Genomic DNA, 24,566 nt, shown 5'->3' with positions numbered 1-24,566 from the left:
AAGGTCTGGGAAGGGCCTGGAGTATTAGTGTGTGTATAGGGGGAGGAGCACCAAATAACACCTCTTTGCATTTAAACATGTAAATGCTCCCCTACTACATAGAGTGAAACCAAACTCTGGATGCCCATATTCAAGATTCTCTATGACCCCTCTTTATTCTGCTTTCTGGTCTTATCACCTTTCACTCTCTGACATGCATCCTATGCTCCAACCACACAAGATGTATCTTTCCCTAAACAGCCTCTGTACTTTTATACATTCTGGGCTTATGCCTGGAATGGCTCCATTCCCAGAAGCCCTCTTTATCCTTCTGAGACTCACGAATGATTTTCTAATCTCCCCAGGTAGAATTTATCCCTGTGTTCTCTGTGCTGTTATAAAGCTGATCATACTTTGCCCCAAATTAGAATTACCCATAAAATTAGACATTAAACTTCCTGTGGGTATATTCACTTTGGCACATCCCTCACTTCCGAGCTCAGGACCTAGCACCCCGTCAGTATGAGTGAAGGAGTAAATGAATGAACCATGGCATGCTGAAATCTATACTAGGATATAAAATGAAGATATTTCTTTGGTAGGGATGACTGTGGCCCAGGGACTGTCAGCCCAGTGGCAGTCATTGGCGTAGGGACATATCTGCCCCCTTACACTCCCAGGGACAATTTTCCTTTCTGGTCCCTCTTGCCCTACATTCACAACTACCCTCCCACTGCTGCAGGTGTCAGCAACTGATGAAGATGGACCTGCAAATAGTGCCATCACCTACAGCCTGGTAGGAGGGAACCAGCTCGGACACTTTGCGGTCCATCCCAAGAAGGGGGAGCTACAGGTGGCCAAGGCCCTAGATTGGGAACAGGTGAGTCATGTGGGAGGGGCCCAATCTGAGCTTATGTGAGGAGAGAGATGGCGCCAGTGCAGGCTCAGATGATGAACTGTGGTCAACACACCTTGCTGATTTCTTCAGACTTGTCTTCAGTGCCTCACACTTGTTTTCTCTGTGTGGTCTCTATGGCCTGTGAGGCCAGAGGCAGGAGAGAGACTAAGTGACCCTTAACCTTCACTGGAGGAGCCCAGGCTAGCTTCTTAGTATTGACCAGGAATCATTAGATCATTATAATAAATTATCATTTGTTGATCGCCTGCTCTGTTCCAGGAACTTTGCTAAGTGCTTTATTACATTATGCCATTTGGTTCTTAAAATAATCCTAGGGGGTGGGTTCTGATATCCTCACAGATGTTTAGTCACCTTCCCAAGTTCTCACAGCTGGTAAGTGGTGGAACTGGAAATCAGACTTATTTCTTCTTGACTCCAAAACCTGGACCCTAAAATAGCATGGGTGGCTAATGGAGGCGGGCATAGGGGAGTGTCTCCATCTTATTTTTCTGAAAACATTAATGATGAGTCATGGGGCAGAACTGATAGGTCTTGTTGCTAACTCTTCACTGGCATCTTGCTATAGATTTCTAGCTATTCCCTGAGGCTCCGAGCCACAGACAGCGGGCGGCCCCCACTGCATGAAGACATAGACATTGCTATCCAAGTGGTTGATGTCAATGATAACCCACCAAGATTCTTCCAGCTGAACTACAGCACCTCTGTCCAGGTATGCTTGAGCTTCCAAAGACATCCTGAAGACTTCCTCCTTCATTTCTCTCCTAGTGGAGGGTGCTCACTGCTAGTATCAGTCTACCCAAACAGTTGCTGTTATCTTGCCACTAATATCCCTAATGGCAACACAGCCTGCTAAAGGGAATTATGAATTATAGAATTAAAAATAATCAGACACTGTGCTAGGCACTTCCATCCATTATCTCATTTGGGACCCACACAGCTACATGAAGCAGGTAGTACAATAGTCCCCCCCACCCCCGCTTATCTGTGGTTTTGCTTTCTGTGGTTTCAGTCAGGCTAATCCCCAGTCAACAACAGTCCAGAATTTTGATCCCCCTCTGAGGTATTATCAGAAGGTCAATAGTAGCCTAATGTACATCACATATTCTTTTTGCCTCTGTCATTTACCTCATTTTATCTCATCACATAGGCATCTTACCATCCTCACATTATCACAAGAAGAATAGGGGAGTACAGTTTCTTTGAGAGAGGGAGACCACATTCACATCACTTTTATTATAGTATATTGTTATAATTTACTATTTTATCATTAGTTATTACTGTTGATCTCTTACTGTGCCTAATTGATAAACTTTATCATTGAGATGTATGTATAGAAAAAGCAGTATAAATGATGTGATACTATCCATGGTTTCAGGCATCCACTGGGGGTCTTAGAACACATCCCTGTGGATAAGGGGGCCTACTCTGCCCACATCATAGATTTTTTAAAATGGAAATGCAGAAATGTACCATAGCTAGAATGTGGCAAACTTGGGATTTAAACCCAGGTGATTTTCCAAATCCCCAAGCTATTTCCACCATACAAATTGTTTACAAATGGGATCTGGAGAGGGCCTAGAGATTCAATGGGAATTGTGACCATAAGAGGTGAGGGAGGTGAGGAAGAGGATAGGAAGGTAGAATTTGGGTCCTGCTATGTATTAGCTACAGTCACTCCACTTATACTTTTTGTATATTGTATTAGCTATTAGCTAATTTTTATTTTATTTTATTTTTATCGTATTAGCTATTGTATTAGCTATGTATTAGCTACAGTCACTCCACTTATGCTTTTTGTATATTATAAGTATTAGTTAGGGTGCATTGACTGCCAATAACAGAATATCTGCCTAAAATGTCACTAATAATAAGGGCTTATTATTTCACATAACAAAAGATGTGATGGTGGGAGGTTCTATTCCAGAACTGGTTATCTCAGCAGAAAAATGGAATCATAGCTTTGGGCTAGCTTCTTTGAAATTCCCTCACCTTCTTTCTCCTGGTTACAAAGTGGCTGCGCGGCTCCAGCATCACATCCTTGTCTACCATCTTCGAAGGCAAACAGAAAAGGACTCCCCTCTCCTCAGGATCTGTTTTTATCAAAGAAGAAAGCTTCTCAGAACCCTCACCTGGTTGACTTCTCCAGTGACCAGAATCAGATTACATGATCACAAACAAACCAAAAACTGGCACAGGGAATCAGATTTTATAACTTACTTAGACCAATCATAGTTCATCTCTCTCCATTTTTTTTTTTTTTGAGAGGGAGTGAGAGAGAGCATGAGTAGGGGTGGGCAGAGGTAGAGAGAGAATCTTAAGCAGGCTCCATGCCCAGTGAACTGAGCCTTAGGCAGGGCTCAATCTCACAACCCTGAGATCATGACTTGAACTGAAATCAAAAGTCAGACATTTAACAAACTTCAGACTCTCAGGTGCCCCAGTCCCTCTCTTTTTAATAAGGGCATGGAGAACTGTGTGTGGTACATGAACAATGAATTTTGGAACACTGAAAAAAAAATAAAATTAAATAAAATTTTTAAGAAAAGAAAGAAAAAGAATAAGGGCATATCTTTTCTGAGTATATTGCCATCCTACACCTGAACAAAAGTTGGGTTTGTAAGAAAGGAAGGAAGGAATGTTTGTTGGGTAGACATCCATTAGTTTCTGTCTATAAGGTTCTGTTTGTAGATAGGATTTTGTTGCAAAAAAAGGCAGTTAACAACCAATGTGTTATAGATACTAAATTCCCATTTTATAGAACAGAGACTTTTCTTAATTGAATGCTTACTCATTTTTAAATTTTCTCATTCCATTGAGTGTTCCATTGGTCCTCTAAGCAGGAAATCATTTATAGGTGTTTTGTTGACCCTATGAATCACAAAACTTGTGCATGGATCCCCATGCACTAATTTATATACATGAATCCTCAGCTATGTGACCTTGAGCAAGTCACCTTCTATAGGATAAAGGGACTCTAAGGACCCTTCCTGCCTTAATGGGTTTTGTTTCTAAGATCCAGCACTGCCCTCAGGAAGCTCCTGTCCAGATTGGTGAAGCAAACAACTAATTCACAGGTTGGCAGAATGATCGAGTGATAGCTTGAGGTCCAGACATATCCTGAGAATAGCCAGAGTGCTGACGACTCATCCCAGATGAGGGCATCCAGAAAGATGCGAAAGGAAGGACTGGAACTCATTTTGCTCTTTGATTTTCTGGCACTCTATATCTTAGGAGAACTCACCCCTTGGAAGCAAAGTCCTACAGCTGATCCTAAGTGACCCAGACTCCCCAGAGAATGGTCCCCCCTACTCATTCCAAATCACCAAGGGGAATGATGGCTCTGCCTTCCGAGTGACCCCTGATGGATGGCTGGTGACCACTATGGGCCTGAGCAGGAGAGTCCAGGAATGGTATCAGCTTCAGATCAAGGTGAGAGCTGTGTTGGGCCCCTGGTGGTGACTATGGGGACAGTAGTGTGCTGGCGAAAGCACTGCTAGTGCTTCTATTATTCGGGGGAAATGTATAGAGCTCTTACTAGGTGCTGGGCACTAGGCTAAGTGCTTCACATGCATTATTGCATTAAATCCTCACAACAGGCTTTAGGGTGGGTACAGTTACCACCCTTGCTTTACAGATGTGGTAACTGAGGCACAGGGAGGTTGAGTGACTGGCTTAAAGTAATACTACCAATAAGTGGCAGAGGTGGGTTGCTTCAGACCAAATACTCTGACCCTGGAGCCTAAGCTCTGAATTCCCGCACAGCTTCCAGGTAGAACAACTCTCACCCTGGCTCTATCTCCTTCAGTTTGGCCAGGACAGCTCTCTGAACCTCACGGGAACTGCTGTGGGGTCCAAACTGGAGAAGATATATACGTGTTTAGGGTGTTATGGTGGTGCTGCAAAGGGTAGAGTGAGAATAGCCAAAGGGAAGTGTCAAGTTAACCATTTTTCTTCATTTCATTCCCTCAAAATCCCTTCCTAAATCTCAAGTCCTAGTGGACCCTAGTGGGCCCTGTTTACAGAAAAGTTCTGTGAACTTTTCTGGGTTCAGGATGATATATCCATCCATTCACCCAGCTGGCCAGTCAGTGATTTGCTAAGCCTTTCAACAAATATTGAACACCCATCCTGTGCCAGGCCCTACACTCTCTGTCCCTTGTGTTACAGCAAGGGGAAAGGAGGGAAAGATCCCTGTCCCCGGGGGCTTTTGATTCTAGTCATGGAGATAAACAGTAAATGAACGAAGAAAGAAAGTGCTTTATAAAAGGCACAGAGGAGACATATTCAGAGGGTGGCTGCCCTCATGAGGAAAGGACATTTGAGCTGGGACCAGAGAGGAGCCCATCGTGTTGAAAATGGGCAGGAGAATGTCGCAGTTGGAACAAGATAAGCCAGCTCTTGAATTGGGAAGGAGCTTGAAGTGACCTGAGATGGGGCCAATTTGGTCAGCATAGTGATCTTACTGGGAATAAAGCTGAAGAGATGGGTTGGGTAGATCACGGAGTCCTCTTGGCTTGGGTGACCATACTACTTGAGGTCCAAACTGTGATGCTCTTGAGAGGGAAAGAAGCCCTAAAAGTAGTTAATTGGTGATCACTGAGCCACAACAGAGTCAATCAGTGAAAATCAAGACCGATCTGGGCAAACCAGGATGTACAGCCATCCTAATTATAAGGCTTGGTAATACTTTTAGCATTACTTCCAATTCCAGCCGGACAGAGTGGTGCGGAAGCCTTGAGCTGATAACAAAGATGCAAGAAGTGGACAGACTAGGGACAAGCTCTGCACGGAAATAAACAGGAGTCAGTGATAGACTGGATATGGGGAGAGAGAGAAGAATCAGGGGTGACTCCCAGGTTTGGAACCTGGGAGTGAAGTGAAGACTGGGCCGTGGGGCCATTGCTGAGGCCAGAAATATGGTGCCGTGGGGGAAGGACAGGTTTATGAGTAAAATGAGGACTCTGTTTTGCACATGTCACCTTTTAGGTGCCCAGGAGACACTGACATGGAGGTGTCCAGTAGGTAGTTGGGAATGGGAGTCTGCAGCTCAGAGGACAGGTGTGGGCTAATGTAGAGAGTTTTCAAAGCTAAGGGCATGGACATGATTGCCTTCCAAGCAATGACCTCTGTCTCCTGACCCAGACAATCACAGTAATTATCTGCCTCACCTTCTCTTGCACTTTTCTTGTACTTCCGCTTTCATTCATTAGGAGGCACTAGAGGCCAGCAAAGAAACAGACTATGGACACAGGTTCAGATACTACTCTGGCCTTACCTGCTCTATGACCTTGGGCGAGTTACTTGACCTCTAAGCCTCAGTAATAGTTTTTGTAAATGGAAGACTTCCTGGTATCTATCTCATAAGAAAGGTTAGGGTTAGGGTTAAGGTTGATACGCTATCTCAGATCACGCATCAGAAGCATTAGAAGTGACCAGCATACAGTCTGCGCTCAGTTGATGCCAGCTGTATGTTATGCTTAGCAGCAGTATTAATTACTGTTGTTGCTATTCGTATCCCACCGGTGTTACACACAAATCCCAGCACTGGGTGTAATTCCACAACTTGTTCACCCACTCAAAGCACTAGAATACACGTGAACAAGATATTATTGTAGAGAAAGTTGTGGAGACTCCTGGCGACAGCTGTGAAAGAGATAAAGTCACTGAATGAAACTTCGTCCTTGCTAATCAGGACAGAAAGTTGCAAGGATGCTTGGCAAAATATGAAAGGAAAAGGCATTTTCAATTTACATTCTTTTCCTTGTGCAACTGTGGTCATAGCATGGCCTTGTTAGAACCTTCAGTGGCTTTCCATGGCTCTGACATAAAACCCGACCCTGTACTCCTCAGCCCATCAGTGACGGGGCGGCCTCCCTTGCGCCCCTGCCTGGTCCTCAGCCCTGCCCACTTCCTCCAGCAGCCAGGGCCCTTCTGCCCTATTGAACTCACTGCGTTCTTTCTACTCTGGGGCTTGACATTTGCTGTTCCCTTTGTCACCTCCTCTCCTCACCTCTTCTCATCCCTTAGGACTCAGTTTAAGTGTCATATTCTCCTCATGTGTTATGACTTCCCTCCCACCCGATCTGAGTACGGAAGCTCTCACTCTTCAGATCTCTGTCCCATCCTCCACTTTCCTCCTTTACAGCACTTTATCCATGTCTGACATTGTCTTGTTTATTTTTAGTAACGTATTGATGGTCTCTTTTCTCCTGATCACAGTAGAGGGCCTGGCCTGTAGAAAGCAATCAGTATGTATTTGTTGGCTGACCTGAGAAAGAAACACCCACTCTAGTCACTGGTAAAGGGGGATCTCAAACAGAAACTCCTTAGGCTGACGGGGGCCACAAAGGATGCATACTGGAGTCAAGAAGGGACATTTGATGACTCACTTAAGGATAGAGACATAATGAGAGATGTTGGAGAGGGAGAAAACATGAGTGCAAGTGGCTGGAGAGATTTAGGAAGAGGCTCAGAGAGCTGTCAGATGAAGAAATGGAGTTGAGTTTGACTGTGTGGTATGGGCTATAACGCCCTCCACAATACCTTCAGTGCTTTGGAGTTATTGTTCTCTTTCTCGACTATGATGATGTGGTGAGCCTGCCCTCAGGTAGAGAGACGTGGCTGCCCCAGGAGACCACAGACAGCTGTGGTAATGCAGTCCTGTGGCAACGGCCATGATTGTTTTGTCCACAGGTGTCAGACAGTGGCATCCCTCCCCTCTCGTCTTCGACGTCTGTCAGTGTCCATGTCACGGAGCAGAGCCACTACCCACCTTCTACCCTCCCACTGGAGATCTTCATCACCATTGGGGAGGAGGAATTCCAGGGTGGCATGGTGGGCAAAATCCATGCCACAGACCGAGACCCGCAGGACACGCTGACCTACAGCCTGGCAGGAGAGGACAACGTGGCCAGGCACTTCTCAGTGGGCGCACTCGATGGCAAGATTATCGCCGCCCAGGACCTGCCTCGTGGCCGCTATGCATTCAACGTCACAGTCAGTGATGGGACCTTCGCTGCCACTGCTGGGGTCCATGTCCATGTGTGGCACGTGGGGCGGGAGGCTCTGCAGCAGGCCATGTGGTTGGGCTTCCACCAGCTCACCCCAGAGGAACTGGTGAGCGACCACTGGAGGAACCTGCAGAGGTTCCTCAGCAACAAACTGGACATCAAACGAGCTAACATCCACCTGGCCAGCCTTCAGCCTGCAGAGACCACAGCTGGGGTGGACGTGCTCCTGGTCTTTGAGGGGCATTCTGGAACCTTCTACAGGCTCCAGGAGCTGGCATCCATCATCACTCGCTCAGCCAAGGAGATGGAGCACTCGGTGGGAATTCAGATGAGGTCAGCCATGCCTGTGGTGCCCTGCCAGGGCCCAAGCTGCCAGGGTCAAATGTGCCAAGAGACGGTGCACCTGGACCCCAGGGTGGGCCCCACGTACAGCACAGCCAGGCTCAGCATCCTGACCCCGAGGCACCGCCTGGAGAGGAGCTGCTCCTGCAATGGTAAGGACCAGGCTTCCCCAAGACAATCAGCACTGCAGGGCTTAGCCAGACTCACTGTAGGGGTGGAGATCCCAGGGGGGCCCCATGGGGTAGTTAGAGGGGTGTTTTAGCTGGGCTAGGCCATAGGCAACCAGGGATGGGTAGTGTCCTCACAGAATCTAGTCATGGAATAGCACCCTATTCCTGGCCACTTTTTGGAGTTTTGAAACTAACAGTAAGGATACAAGAAGCTGTTAGTAGGATGACTGAAAGCACAGACACTGGCATTAGACGCCTGGGTTTAAATCCCAGCTCTGCCGCTTGTGAGCCAAGTGACCTTAGGAAAATTACCTAGCCTCTCCGTGTCTTTGAGCTGTTATAGGGGTTAAATGAGTCTTAAATATCAAGAACTTGCTTAGAAAAGTGCCTGAAATAGAAAGTAGTCACTAACATGAGTTACTAATAGTATTACTATTACTACTACCGCCTGGTGGTTATAACCTCAAGACAGCTCAGATTTTAACTCCAGCTCCCTCTTTTACTAGCTGTGTAACTTGGAGTGGGTTACTAAGTTCTCAGAGCTGTATATTCTCATCTATAAAATAATGAAAATATTATCATCTGCCTTCTAGAGTTGGTTTGGGGAGTAAATTACTCAATAGATACAAAAGCACTTAACTTTTGTCTGGTCCATAAGCACAATGTCCATGATGGCTGTCATTCACATGGTAGCAGTTGTTGCTAGCTGGACTCTGCCATGTGCTGGATGCTGTATATGTTACCGAAACTGATTGTCACCGACATCCTACGAAGCAGGGGCATTAGTTCCAACTACCGTTGAAACTGAGGGATGGGGATTATATTAGTTCACCTGAAATTTCATGGCCTCCTGTGAGGGGCTGGTTGTCTAAATACCTGTGTGTCCCACTCTAAAGGCTGAGCTCTTCACTGAGATCTACAGGAAGTCAGTTTCTTCCTGTGGACTCACCCCAGCACCCCTGGCATCAAGAATCCGTGCCCTTGACCAGCTCAGGAGCATCGGCAAAAGTCTCCAGTTCACCATCACCCCCTGCCTGGCCTGGTCTACCCTTTATGGGTCCCCCCTGTTTGCATTAGGGAAGTTCTTTCTCTAAAGATTGGTGGACTTTCTCCAGGTCTCACTGTATTTAGGCTGGGTGAGCTACTCTTGGCTGTGTGTGTGTTTATGGGGCAGGGTGGGGGTGGGGGAGTGCTTCCTTTCTGTGTCTCTTGCTCCAGAGTTGCCTGCAAGGAAAGCCATGATGGTCGAAGGTTCTCTCTTGGTCACCTGGCACCAGACAGCAGAGGTTCTAAAAATTCATGCTTATGCAACATCACCTGGGGAGTGTGGTTTTATTTTTTTATTTTTTAAAAAGATTTTACAGACAGAGATCACAAGTAGGCAGAGGCAGGCAGAGAGAGGGGGAAGCAGGCTCCCCACTGAGGAGAGAGACTGATGCGGGGCTCGATCCCACATCGAGCCTAAGGCAGAGGCTTAACCCACTGAGCCACCCAGGTGCCCCTGGGGAGTGTGGTTTTAAGAGACCCACTCCTAGGGGTCACGTCCAGGTGTATTATTTAGAAGGTCTTGGGTGAAGCCTAGAATTGACCTTTTTTATGAAGTTTTTATTTTAATTCCAATATAGTTAGCATAAAGTGTTGTTGAAGTTTCAGGTATACAATACATCAATTCAGCAATTCTGTACATTGTTCAGAGCTCATCACAATAAGTGTGCTCAATCGCCTTCACCCATTTCACCCATCCCCCATCCACTCCCCTCTGGTACACCATTAGTTTGCTCTCTATAGTTACGTCTGTTTCTTGGTTTCTCTCTCCATCTCTCTCTCCTTGGAATTGGCATTAGCTCCTCAGGCAATTCGGAAGCAGGTGGTCCAAGGGCTACACTTTGAGAAGTACCAGAGGTTGGCTTGCCGATCGTCGGAATCACTTGGAGGGGTGATTTATTGTTTTTAGAAACATTTTGGTGAAATGAAATGCGGCATACAGAAAGGTCTACGTGCCACGGTTTTTATGAACCAAATACACCCGTGTAACTGGCACTTACAGCCAGGATCATTACATGCCCAGCTTCCCAGGAGCCCCTCTTAGTCTCTCTTCTAGTCAATACACCCATCATGGGGAGATTTTTTAAATGCAGCTTCTCATGTGCCTCAGGAACTAGTGAGTCTTACTCTCTGAGGATAGAGCCTGGCATTCTGTATTTTAAAGTTCTCTCCAGCTGATCTTCAGCAAGGTCTGGGAATTCCTAGATGATCTAGATCATCTTCAGCCTCCCATCCAGTAACGACCTACAACAGAATTGCCTGCAGCAGAGAGTTTTAGATGATGGACAGCCTCCGGATCTTGAAATCCCATGTGCCTCAGGCTTCCTGGTTCTTCTTTCTCCTCTTGGCTTTTGTTCCCTCTCTTCAACAGTCTAGGGTATCTGGGGCCCTATGCAGCTCCTCCCCTTGCCTGATGACTGATAAGCTTATTCACACTGAGGTTTTAGGGATTTAACTACTGGACTCCCTTCTGGGGAGGATAGTGGTTAATATATGTATAACACAGAATTCTCCAAGGTGGCCGGCAGAATGCTATTTCCTAGGGCTTGGAAGAGGTGGTCCCCATAAGAGGGTCCCATGGTCAAATGAGCTAGAGAAAGTCAAGTTGAAGTGGAGCCTCCTGACTCTGCAACTATGTGCTAGCAGTTGCTATGGGGGGATGCACACACAGGACTTCACAGAATTCTGCATCCCCTTCCTCGGTCGCAGTGACTCTCGACCTCTCAGCAGCGATGTGTCTGGTTATGAGCGTCTCAAACAGTTACACTCCTAATGACAAAGGGGAGATCTTGAAGCAAAGCACCTTCATGGTATTCCTGAAATTACACATATATGCAAAATCCTCTCCAATTCTGCCTCCTTCTCCCTGCCCAGGGATGTCAGAAATAACACAGAAACTATGTAGGATAGAAATTTTGATTTCCACACATGTCATTGGTAGCATTTCTGGCTTGATTCTTGCTTTCTCGGTGGTTTGAGCTCATAGTTCCTGAGACCCAAGGCAAGGGTCTCTGGGGACAAAAGAAGGTGTGCAGGGGAATGGCCTCTGTCTGGCTGCAGGATCCTGGACAGGTAACTCCCCCCACCCTGACTCACCAAGAAGCCTCACTTCTATAAGGTGTGAACAATGTCACCCAAGGGTTGAATGAGACAGAGTCAGTTCAAGGACTCTGTGGGGGACCTCGTCATGTGGAGCTGACATCTCTGCTTGCTTCTACAGGTACTGCCACAAGATTCAGCGGACAAAGCTTTGGGCGGTACAGTCTTCCGGAGGCGCAGAACTGGCACATCCGTTTCCGCCTGAAAACACTCCAATCGCAGGCTGTTGTCCTGTTCAGCAATGAGACAGTGCATGTCTCCCTGAAGGTAAGGTACTGCCAGCTTGAGAGATTTCATGTGGGCGTGCCAGGAGAGGGAGGTGGGGACAGCTTGAGGAATAGCTATGAAGCCCAATTGTTGGCAGAGAAAACCCTGCGTGGTTTTCAGGGATGCTGGTGTGACTATTAGTTTAAGGCACAAGACTTCGCAGTTGTGATGCGCAAGCCCCCCACCTGGAGATATATAGCCAAAGACAAGTTGGGCTGCTCTGTGGGAGGAGAGAGAGAGCCTCTGAAGATAGAGGGAGAAATGGAGGCCACCTAGTCATGGTGGGTTTGTTTTGTTTTGTTTTATAACTTTTGCTGAGTAACAAACCAGTGTTTTCCAAGATGGGTGGGAGGCTGGCTACCACTAGGGTGCTCAGGACTACAAACCTGGCATTAAGTTACATGGAATCACATGGAAGAAAAAGGAATTTCCTTTCTCATGGTCTTTCAGACCTTCTGATTACATCTTGTAGAATATCTTAGTTTGCCTGCCTGACTTTAACACCTCCAACACAAAAGCCAATCTCTCACTTTGACAAAGAACAAACAGACTTTGGCAGCTAGTTAGAAATTAATTATTCAATAAATATTTGTCAAGCATCTGCTAAGTAACAGGCACTGTTCTAGATGCTTGGGTCTCATCAGTGAATAAGACAAAAATCCCTCTGAGAGCTTTCACCCTACAGGGGAAGACTGACAATAAACATAAACATAATAGCTAAGAAAATTTTAGTTTGTCCAAATGTGATAAATGCTTTGGCTTTAACAACCAAAAAAAGGGTTAAGGGGGATTAGGACTATGGGAAGTTGCAATTTTAAGTAAGGTTATCAGGGAAGTCGTCACTGAGTTGGTAACTAAACCATAATATAAAGGGGGTAAGGGAATTAGGTAGCATTCTAGGTAGAGGGAATAGCAATGCAAAAACGTTTTGATAGGGGAATTTTTCACAGATTTAAGAACATCCCAGATGTGTATATGGCCTGAATAAAGTAAGTAAGGGAGACAGTAGTAGTAGGATTTGGGGTCAGTGATATAGCGGGCTGAGGGAGTATCCATGAAGTTCTCATAGGCCATTGAAGGACTTCAGCTTTTATTCTGAGCAAAATGGAGGGCATGAGAAGGTTTGAGCAGAGAACTGACATGATGTGACATTTTTAAAAGGGTCCTGATGGCTCCTGTGTTGATAAACAAGTTTAGAGAAACAAAGATAAAAGCAGAGACCCACCCAAGAGGGTACTGTGACAGTTCAGGTGAGGTGACAGATGGTGGTGGTCTAGATCAGGGCAATGACAGTGAACTGGGAAGAAGAGTTGACAGTCTAGATAGATTTTTGAACATAAAACCAAGAGGACTTCCTGATGAATTGAATGAGGGCTGGGAGAGAAAGCAAGGAGTAAGATTTGGGCCTGAGTAATTAGAAGGAATGGAGTTGCTGCCAACAGACTTGGGGAAGAATATGGGTAGAGCAGGTTTGGGGAAGATCAAAAGTTCAGTTCTGAGATGTAAGTTTGAGATGCCTACTAGACTTCCAAGTGGAGCTGGATAAACAAGTCTAGTGTCTGTGAGAAAAGTCTTGGATAGAGATGAAGATCTGGGCGCCTTCAGCATATACTTAGTATTGAAAGCCATCAAACTGGATGAGATCACCAGGAAGTGTAGATTGAAAAAAGAGTAGATGAAGGATTCATCCTTGTGATACTCCAAATTGAGATGTCTGGGGGAAGAGAAGGATCCAAAAAAGGAGACTAAAAATGTGCAACCAGAGATGTTGGAGGAAAACCAAGAGTACTGTATCCAGGAAGCTGAATGAAGAACATGTATCATGAAGGAAGGAGTCACCAGATGATAACATGCTGCTGAGAAATGAGTGAGATGGGTGATATTAATCACTGGACTTGGGAACACCGCAGTCACTAAATACCCTGACACCAGTGGTTTCAGTATCATGGTGGGTAGGTTGGAATTTTGCTGCAAAGAGGAAGCAAAGAAAGAAGGTGATCTCTGGTGAGAGAAGTGGGTTCAAGAAAAGTTTTTTAAAAGATTAGAGTAATAACAGCATGTTTGTGTGATGATTGGAATGGTACAACAGAGAATGAACAAACAAAGATGTAGGGAAAAGAAAGGAGAGTCAATGGAAACTAGTCCTTGAGGAGCTAAGGGGGGGTGGGACCAAGTGCATGAATGGAGAGACTGGCTTCCACCAAGGTGGATAGAGGTGATGGTAAGAGTGCCTGCAAGTCCCCACCTGACTGGTGAGAGCGAGGATGGGGAGGGGAGCATCAGGGGTTCGAGGAGAGAGAGGTTGTGAAAATAGTCATCTGGGAGAGTAAACCGAGGAAGATAGCATAATTAGGCACCATGAAGGGCTCATTTGAAACTTGCAGTCATGAAATTAAAGGGAGATCAATAAGTAAGGTTGTGTGTTTTCTTCAGCTATGTTCAGCTCAGTGATGCTCACATACAGTAGGGAGAATTGGATTTTGCCAGATTTGTGTGGTTTGCCAAGTGAGTTCTACCATGTAGGAGAGGACAGGAGTTTGGCTATGTAATTTAAGCTGATAAGGAGAGAGGTGAGAACCTTCCAGAGGTTGAGAGACAATGAAAAGTTGGTTGGACCAATGGATTTGTGGTCCTGGCTAAGTGAAAGGAGAGATTTAAGGACAATGTTTTGAGTCTACAAACTGTAATAATAGTAAATTTCCTTTAAAGTAAATATCTGTATAGTTAGTATTCAACCAGGGCAAAAATTGGGGAAGTGATGTACAAATGGCTAACTTCTGTAAAACACTGGATTGGATTTTCAAATTTCATCCAGAGAAGGCTCTACACAACCCAGACTGACCACAGCAGCCCTACCTCTTGGGTTTAGGTAAACCAAAGTGATATAACCCAGTTGTTCTCAGACTTCTTGATTTCAGGACTTTTTCACACTCTTAAAAATAATTAAAGATCCTAGGGACGTTCTGTTTATGTGGGTTAGAGCTAGCAATATTTTCAGTACTAGAAATTAAAACTGAGAAGTGTTAAAATCTTTATTAATTCATTTAAAAATAGCAAGAAACCTATTACATGTTGACATAAATACCATATTATTGTGAACAATAATTACATTTTCCAAAATTAAGAAAAAAGAAGAGTGGCACTGTTTTACATTTTTTGCACATTTCTCTTACATATGGCTTTATAGTAGATGGCTGGAGTTTCATATCTACTTCTGTGTTCATCTGTTGTGATAGCCATGTCTGGAAATCACTGCATATTTGTGAGAGAATGAGAGTAGAAAAGGCAAATAATGTTTTAGGATTATTATAAAAATGGTTTCCCCTTGTGGGTTCCCTGGAAAGGTCTTAGAGACCCACTTTGAGAACTGCAGAACTGTTGAATAAGAGAGTGGGAGTGAGAGGGGTTTTTGGTGTCCTTGAGGGCCAACTTGAAGAGCACAGAACATGGGAGAGGCCTACAGAGAAGAATCCAAAAGAGACAGTCTCAGTCAGCAAGGCTTCTCTGGGCATCAGTTTCCTCATCTGTGAAATGGAGATGCCATCCCTGCCCAGATCACGCCATGGAATATGGTAAGGGCCAAATGAGACCATAGACAGAACAGCTTTTATGCTCTACAATGTTTAAAACAGCCTTGAAAATCCCCAAATACTACTTCTCCCACCCATGAAAATCAACCAACATTCTTTGCACTGGTAGTCTATTAGCAGTACTTTTTTATAAGGACTTCTTAGCTTTGCTGATGACCATCTGGGTTATCTTTGCAGCTGGCTGATGGAATGCTCCAGCTGGAATACCACTGCCCGGGTGGTTTCTATGGAAATCTTTCCTCCTGGCTCCACGTGAATGACCAAGAGTGGCACTCCATTGTGGTGGAGGAGATAGACACTTCCATTCGCCTATTGGTTGACAGCTCAGGCAATGCCTCCCTTGTGCTCCCAGAGAACTGCCAGGGTCTCAGGCCCGAAGGAGACCTCTTTCTGGGTGGCCTTGTTCTCTTGCATTCTTCCCCAGTTGTGTCCCAGGGTTTTGAAGGCTGCCTGGATGCGGTTGTGATCAACGGAGAGGTGCTGGAGCTGCTGGTCCATGGCAAGAAGTCATCAGGGTTGCAAGAGAGGCAGGCCCTCACCCGGTGCTGCTCACACAGGGATGACTGCAGCCGAAACCCGTGTCTCAATGGCGGCAAGTGCTCACAGACCCGCGGGGCAGGTAAGGGCTGGAAACGACTCCAGGGTTTATCCCAGGAGGCTCTTCAGAAGACCCCAGCACATTGAACTAGCAATCATATATCACTGGAGAGTTTACAAAGTATATTCCTTCAGCACAGCCCCATGAGGGAGAGAAAGGTTGAAAGAAAGCTGTCAATGGCTTCATTTCATGGCACAGGAAACTGCTGGGCTATGTAAGCGCTGCCCAGATGGATGAAGAAACTCACCCAAGGTCACAAGGCTGTTAAGTGAGAGAGGTGCATTTGGGGTACAGATCTCAGTGGAGCACTCCTCCCCTGATGCCAGATGTCTCTCTCTTCCCCTTACTATCTTGTGAGTAATCTACTAGGTTTACACTAAGGGAAACCTTGTTCTCCCTCAACAAGGACTGACTTTCTTTCTACTTGTTTGGATGGGGGGCCGGCATGAACAGGGACCTCTGGTGCCACGGGTCAATTTCCTCACACACCTTAGTGTAACATTCGGTCCATGCCAGGTTTCTCTTTTATATTCCTCTTTACTGTGTACTTAGCTGCCTCTCCCCCACCCCAAACCCACAGGCAAACATCTAAAGTTTTTTTTTTTTTAAGATATTTATTTATTTATTTGACAGACAGAGATCACAAGTAGGCAGAGAGGCAGGCGGGGGCGGGGGAGCAGGCTCCCCGCTGAGCAGAGAACCCGATGTGGGGCTCGATCCCAGGACCCTGAGATCATGACCTGAGCCGAAGGCAGAGGCTTTGACCCACTGAGCCACCCAGGTGCCCCACATCTGAAGTTTTTAAATGAGTTCTTGCAAAATATATATCACTGGTTTTACATATGCTTGGATTTCTAACTATATGTGATACATATATTTTTTAGTTTTCCATCCACACTGCCACAATTCATATTCATTGCTTTTCTTGTGGCTCCATGCCCCAGTGTGTGTACTTGCACTCACATCTTCCTTCTCAACTCAGCTAGCAACCCTGGTGGCTTCAACACCCCCCTCCATCAACACAGCTGCGTGAATATCCTCATACATTCTCCTTATGAACCTCTATGAGAACTTCACACACACACACACACACACACACACACACACCCCACACCCAGGGATGAAATTCACATACCCGGAGGATGGGAATCATTATTTTGACTAACTAGGGCTAAATTGCTCTTCAGCCTGGCCACAGCAGCTGCCCTTCTACCAGCAATGCAGGAGGATCTGGTATCTCTGTCAACACTTGGCATTATCCCATTTTCTCATTTTTGCCTGGGTAATAGTACTGTCGTTTCCATCTGCAGAATATCTGATCACTTCTATCTATCCGCACTACCAGGCAGCTGTCATCTCCCCGCCTTGGGTCAGCTGCCTCCCCATTCTCTACCTTCTCTCCCTCCACCTGTGATTTCTAGCAGGGCACCAGAGTGACCTTTATACAGAGCAGGTCTGAGTGTATCACTCTCCTGCTTGGAAACTTGCAGTGGCTTCCCCCTTGCTGTTAAGAGTCCTAATTCCTAATTCCTGCATCTGGTTCATAGGGATGCTCCGGCCCATCTCACCTCCCTGGCCCGGTAGCCCCCTCTCCCCCTTGGCTCGCCAGGCTCTGTCATTTTATGATAATTACTAATATACTGATATTATACACAGTTGGTTCTATAGGTTTGAATCCCAAATTTCCCCCTAACTTGCTGGATGACCTTGAGCAAATGTCATGTATTCTTTGTGTCTCATCTCACTTGCCATCAACTTGTACCTGTTCCCTGATGAGGGTAACAGTAACCAATTTCAGAGCTGGCATGAGGCTCCAATGGGCTGATATGTGCAGATGGTTAGCACGGTGACTCACTTACTGAGTGCTGTCTAGGATGCCTACTATTCTTTATGGGCCTGTTCTCTGTAGCCTATAGGTTGTTTGAGGCTGGGATCACATCCCGGGCATCAGTGTCCTGCACAGTGCTTGTCACAGGAGGCACTCACTAACTGAACATGGACATGCAGATCTGCAGACACGCCGAGCCCCCCACCCCCCACCGCCTTTCCTGGAGGGCCTCTCAGCCTGTAGCTGCCTGACTCTTTTCCCCCTGCCCTCCTTCCCAGGCTATGTCTGCAAGTGTCCCCCGCAGTTCTCGGGCAGGCACTGTGAACAAAGAAGGGAGAACTGTACTTCAATACCCTGCCTGGAAGGTGGCACTTGCATCTCATCCCCTGAAGGCGTCTCCTGTAACTGCCCTCACCCTTATATGGGAGACAGGTAAGCACAGGGGAGCGACCTGCCTTTGGCTCCTCATCCTGGGTTTGGGACAGTTAGGAAATGATCTCCGCATTCCTGCCCATGGGATACCAGGAGCTGAGTGCTCCAGTGACCTGGCTTCTTGGTCTTTTCTACGTGCCAAGGCTTCTCCCTCCAGCCACCTGCATCAGAACATGCAGGGAAAGAGGGTTCTCAGTGATTTCTCTAGTCTTATTCTGGACGTACTGAATCAGACTCATTAGGCTGGGCTCCAGGAATCTACACTTCTAATCCACTCCTCAGGCATTTCTCATCTTTGCTGAAGTCGGAAAATGGCTGAAGTTCTTATTCTCTGGCACTGGGTGGTGACTTCCTAGAGAGTGGCCTGAGGACAATGACTCCACTAGGTACAAACACTGCTGTGCTGAACCCCACTGCAAGCTACCTGTGCCTTGTATTATGCTAGTCTGGGGGACTGCAAGAATCCTTAGATCCCTAGAATCCTAGAAGCAAAGAGTTTTGCTAATTATCTGGTTTTAGGGCTCCCCAGTTTGGGAGTCTTTTTAAAAATTATCAGGGACACTTGTGGAAAATACAGATTTCTGGACCGACTATATCAGAATCTCCAAGGAATGAGGCCTGGGATTCTATCTATAACAAGCTCCCAAGAGATCCCCTTGTTGTCAGCATGTGCATAAGAGAGCCAATGATGTAGTCCACCCACTCACTTTACACATGGGGAAACTGAGGCCCAGAGAAAGAAAGGGCTTGTCCAAACTGCCCCCCACCATGTGTTTGTGACCCAAGTCCTTTCTCTCAGCACCTGGCATTTCTGGCCCCACTGCACACCTTGCTCGGCAGGAGATGTGTTGGCAGGATACTTCCTGGCTGAAAGTGGTGGTGTTTGCATTTTAAAAGAGGAACTTGGGGAGGACGATGTCTAACCCAAGAGAATAAAGTGTTGGTGGTGAAACTGTAGACACTGGGACTCAAGTAGAATGAAGGGAGCCTTTCTTAATATCCCTCGAAAGTGGATGAAACTGGCCATGGAAGCCTCCTAGGAGCCTTACACCATGGCACGCCAAGCTGGCAGTGACCTGGGAGGTCATACAATTCCAAGTGCTCGCTCTGAACAGTTGTCCAATGGAAGGTTTGTGCAAGACCAACTGGGTTCCTGTGACCTCCTGAAGAACAGTGGGCAACAGTGGTGCCCAGCTGCCACAGCTGCGTGCTGCTGACTTCTGTCTGGGACTCTGACAATATTGCTGAGGACAGCTGGGTATGTTGGCTGCTTCCACCACAGTATGTGGTTGTAAATCTCACCTCAGTGGTGGAGGGTATATCCAATGCCTAGATCACATGAATGGAAAATCATGGATGTGCCCAGAGCCTAGATTCCAAATGGTCATGAATGAAGTTGTAGCTGACTCCCACACCTTCCTGGTGGAAGATGGAGAGCTCTGATGTTGATCTGTGTGATCGTTACCATCCATTTTCTTCTCTTTTCTTTTGGTTGAAAATTGGGGAAGGTAGTCTTGAGCCCAGGGGTCCATAAATCTTTGTGAGAGGGGACATGGAAAGGGAAGTATAATGACTCAATCCCCTGACTATTTCTCTCTCTCTGCAGGTGTGAAATGGAAGCAAGGGGCTGCTCAGAAGGACACTGCCTAGTCACCCCTGAGATCACAAGGGGCGACTGGGGGCAACAGGAGATTCTGATCATCATAGTGGCCCTGCTGGTTATCATTTTAAGCACCGTTGGGCTCCTCTTCTACTGCCGCCGTTGCAAGTCCCACAAGCCCGTGGCCATGGAGGACCCAGACCTCCTGGCCAGAAGTGTTGGTGTTGACACCCAAACTATGCCTTCCATCGAGCTCAACCCACTGAGCACCAGCTCCTGCAACAATCTGAACCAACTGGAGCCCAGCAAGACCTCAGTTCCAAATGAACTGGTCACTTTTGGACCCAGCTCTAAGCAGCGGCCAGTGGTCTGCAGTGTGCCTCCCAGACTCCCGCCAGCTGTGGTCCCTTCCCACTCTGACAATGAGTCCATCATTAAGAGGACATGGTCAGGCGAAGAGATGGGTCAGTATAGCCAGAGGCCCTTAGTCTCTGGAATTGATGGAATAGGGTGGTAGACCTAAACACTCCATTAGGTGAGGCCACCATCCAGTCCAATCCCTTGGGATCAGATATGAAGGAATGTGCTCAAAGTCACTGTGCACTGGTGGCCTGGACCAAATGCCAGCTCTCTGGACTCAGAATCTGTGGCTCATTCCAATGTACCATGATCTCCTCCTCTAAATTCCAACTCATTCCATAGGATTGATATCTATGGCAGAAACCTGTAGACCCTGATAGGGATAAATGGGATCCCTGGGGTGAAAGTGGGAGGGGGGGCTTCTGTTCCTTTGTGCTTTTCTGGGAAAGGAAAGAGCAGTAGTCCAAGCTTCTGGTCACCCATTCTGGAGGTATGGCAGCTTTGGGCCAGAACTGACTGAACTAGAGGACGGTTCTTCACCTCACTCTCATCTTTGGCTCAGAAGGAGGTGAATTTGTAAAGCACTTTATATTTTCTGGCTTATTCACCAATAGTTAAAAAAGGTGCTTTCATAAGCTTTTTGCTGATATAATCAGAGCCCATAAAGGCACAGTAGTAACATGTTCTAACTCACCCAACTATTCAGTAGAAGGGACAGAGCAAGGAACAGGGATGCCTGCTCTCCATTCTTTCAAGCTGCGTCTCATTTAATCACCCTCTGTGACAGATGCCATCACACTCCGCCAGTCCAAACTGTGTGTCCGTTTCCTTCAGTTAAGGAGACGTAAATCACCATTAGGACTTGTGTTGGAGTTGCTGTTTCCAGCAGAGGTGAGCGGACTGCTTGGAGTCATCCACATTTTTCCCTTATTCACTGAATCTTAGATCATCAGTACAGATTTGCAATATGAGCTGGCTTTAGCTTAAACCTCTGGCCTTGAAGTTGGCCCTGTTGAATTCTAGATACCAATCTAAACCGCCAGAAACAACACACATGAATGGTCACATACCCACCCAGTCTTTTGCCTGTTTCTACCAATGCTGAACTATGTTTAGTAGCTATAAGACCTGCTGAAACCTTCACCAGGGAAACTCGATGCTCACCCTATCTTGTCATTTTCAGTGTGCCCAGGTGGAGCTGCGGTCTGGCCTCCTACTTACTCCAGGAAGGAACGCTGGGAATACCCCCACTCGGAAATGACCTCTGGCCCTCTGCCGCCATCACCTCACCGCCACCAGGTCCCTCCCATGATGCCAGACCCCAGTGGCCTCTATGGGGGCTTCCCCTTCCCACTGGAGCTGGAAAACAAGCGGGCACCCCTCCCGCCCCGTTACAGCAACCAGAACCTGGAAGATCTGATGCCCCCACGGCCCCCCAGTCCCCGGGAACACCTGCTGGCCCCCTGTCTCAACGAGTACACGGCCATCAGCTACTACCACTCACAGTTCCGGCAGGGAGGGGGAGGGCCCTGTCTGGCAGAGGGGGGCTACAAAGGGGTGAGTATGCGCCTTAGCCGGGCTGGGCCCTCTTATGCTGATTGTGAGGTTGGGGGTGGGCATCCCACAGGGCGGGGCCAGACCCAGGCTCCCCCCAACTATGAGGGCTCTGACATGGTGGAGAGTGATTATGGGAGCTGTGAGGAGGTCATGTTCTAGCTATCCTCAGAGGAAGGTAGGTAGGAGGCCAAGGACTTGGCACCTTCCTCCTGTCTTGTAGGAGTGAGTTGAGCACGGCTGAAGAAGTGGGAGGGAAGCCCCCATCCCCAGTCCAGGCTGTGTAACTTGAAATGTGCTCTTGTGGACCCCCCAGCGAGTCCCTGAGGATGGAGGGAAGCTGAGAGTGGAGTTCCAAAAATATCACTAGGGCCCCCAGCAGGAAGGGGATGTACAGAACAGTTAAGCCTGGAAAACCAGGACAAACTGATTCCTGGGAGGGACAAGAGGGAGTCTGTCTCACTGACCGCCATCTCTTAGTCCCCAGGGAGGCAGCTCTGTCAGCGAGCGTTCTTACACCTGCTCAAGACTCCATTCTGGATGCAGAGGCAGGTCCACCCGACAGGCAGCTACTACATCAGCCCCAGAGACAAGGTCCAGGTCCTCTGACCCCGCAGGGCCACAAGATATCCTCTAAGGGCTGAGAGGTGAGCAGCAGGTGAGCAGGTCACCAAGTCACCTGCGCACCCTGCATCATTCCCACCTAACTGCAGCCTCTGCTCTGTGTGAGGCACTGTGCTAGGCCTGGGGTGACAAGGGCTCCTGAGGAGCATCACTTGGCCTCAGTCTCCTTGGGGTCCCACTCCTCTAACGCAGGGTCCAAGGAACTTGCTCTGCCTCTTTAAGTCACAGGACTTTCCACCAGCCAGGGCCTGCCAGGACTCCTGCAGCCCTGAACCTTCTTTGCCAAGGACTTCAGACCTCACGGAACTCTGGGTTCTTCACCCCAAGTTTCTCAAGCACTTTGGGCCAAAGGCAGGAAGGACATAATTATTCATTTTTAAAATTCTTAGGCACTTTTCAACCTTGCTGTCTGGATGAGTTGCCCCAAAGGGATTTTTCTTTCCTAGACACAAGGAACTAAAAGCTCCCCATTCAGGGCATCAGGGCAGGGTGAAGGCGTGGAGCTGGACATCGGTGTTCAGGGTGGACACTGCCTTTCCTGCCCCTCCATCTCAGATGCGTGCCAATCTAAGTGTTACCTGCAGTGACTCAACCCTATGCATGGAGGGTCAATGTGGGCCCGTGTCTGCACATGTGGGCACCTCATGTAGAGGATGTGTGTACATGTGTAGAAAGTATGTAGCCAGGAGTGGCAGGGATGGAGAATTCTGGTGGCCTTGCCATTCCTGCCCCATCAATCCCTTTCTCCGGTCCATTGACTTTTCAATTGTGTTGTTTCTGGAGAAAGAAGTGAAAAGGAAGAGCAATAGACACTCTCACCCACAGGGTTGCTGCTTACAGAGAGGGAGCTGTGTGGGTGAAGGCCTATTCATTGGAGTGGCTGGTAGCTGTGTGTGTAACTGTATGTGTGACTGACAGGATGCACAGTTTCACTGGCCATTTGTTGTTGTTGTTTTTTAAAAAATAATAAAGTCTTTTTTATGGTTATTTTGTATGTCACTTATCCTGTTTGGGTTAGGTCAGGGGAAGGGCATGAGGGTCTATGGGCCCTGCTAAGCTGAGGTTCATGGAATTTGGGGGCCAGAAGGGACTCACCCTCGAGGTCATCAAGCACTGGGATTCCCAAATCCAGCAAAATGGCAAAAATATAGCTCTGTGAGCTCCAAAGCCAGACAGAAAATCAGAACCTCTGCGGGCAGGGCCCAGACCACTCTTCGGGAAAACACCCCTAATTCCAAAACAACTGCCCGCAGTTAGTAGACAAGCCTGCGGATAAGCCCGTGAATGAGTGGCCTGGGACAAGGCTTCAGGACTGCTGACGCTGGCCAGCACCCTCCCCACTACATTGCACTGGATAGGAGTGAGCTTTACAGCACAGGCCTTGGGAAGCCAGCCCTCCCTGTGCCCAGAGCCAGCCTGTGGCTGCTGCTCCACAGCTCACTCCCAAGTGGATGTGAATATCACTGGGCAACTGTGACCCAGGCCTTGCAGGTGACACCGAGACCAGAGAGCCAGTCTCTGCTGTTGAGTTCCTGGTGCAGGCGGGGGAGGGAAGGCACATCCACGAGAAGCACCACAGCACACATACCACTGTGGCCTCGGGCAGGTATGAATTGGCTTCCTGTTGTTTAGAAGCATAAACAATAAACAGTGACCATTATACTAGGAAATACCAGATAGTATGTAGATAAGATTAACTTATCAGAACTGTGCAGGAAATCACATATAAACTAGTCCAGTGTTGCCCAGACTTCTGTTGTTTTGCTTACCACTGTTGGGATTTTTGTCCTAATACCACCTTTATCATTATATACTTAATTTTCTTTTAGTGCATTCCAATTTTTAAAAAAATATCTTTGTTCACCCTAAAATGACATATCCATACACTAAAGAACTCGAAAGTTACTGTATTTTTCTAGAACACATGAAAACACACAAACATTCAGACTTTTAAAATGACTATTTCTGATGTTCCTCGTCCCAAGTCCCACAGAGAAGGGTTTGTCTTAGGTCCTGCAAGTAGAACTTCACAGAGATAAGACCCACATTCAGGTCTGTACCCAGCCTGGTTATCCCCCCTACAACACAGCTTGCTCTCCTTCAGGAAGGGGGAGCCTCTTTCCACCCAGCCAGGCTTTCCACAATAGGC

At 47.2% G+C, this 24,566-nt stretch overlaps 1 protein-coding gene across 1 annotated transcript in view; it reads left to right on the top strand.

Moving 5' to 3' along the window:
* The window catches only part of FAT2 (FAT atypical cadherin 2), a 79,249-nt gene extending 56,145 nt beyond the window's left edge, over window positions 1-23,104 (top strand). The window contains exons 16-24 of the mRNA XM_032851606.1: window positions 722-859; window positions 1,464-1,607; window positions 4,130-4,327; window positions 7,592-8,402; window positions 11,686-11,831; window positions 15,599-16,040; window positions 18,126-18,279; window positions 19,886-20,343; window positions 21,423-23,104. Coding sequence (XP_032707497.1) covers window positions 722-859; window positions 1,464-1,607; window positions 4,130-4,327; window positions 7,592-8,402; window positions 11,686-11,831; window positions 15,599-16,040; window positions 18,126-18,279; window positions 19,886-20,343; window positions 21,423-21,955 — 3,024 coding nt within the window. The 3' untranslated portion in view covers window positions 21,956-23,104. The remainder of the gene's footprint in view (window positions 1-721; window positions 860-1,463; window positions 1,608-4,129; window positions 4,328-7,591; window positions 8,403-11,685; window positions 11,832-15,598; window positions 16,041-18,125; window positions 18,280-19,885; window positions 20,344-21,422) is intronic.
* Window positions 23,105-24,566: the final 1,462 nt, after the last annotated feature.

This window comes from Lontra canadensis, unplaced genomic scaffold (genome assembly GCF_010015895.1).
Source record: "Lontra canadensis isolate GAN:19392208 unplaced genomic scaffold, GSC_riverotter_1.0 scaffold5, whole genome shotgun sequence".
In the NCBI taxonomy this organism is placed as follows: Eukaryota; Metazoa; Chordata; class Mammalia; order Carnivora; family Mustelidae; genus Lontra; species Lontra canadensis.
This window is presented reverse-complemented; position numbering and strand designations above follow the sequence as displayed.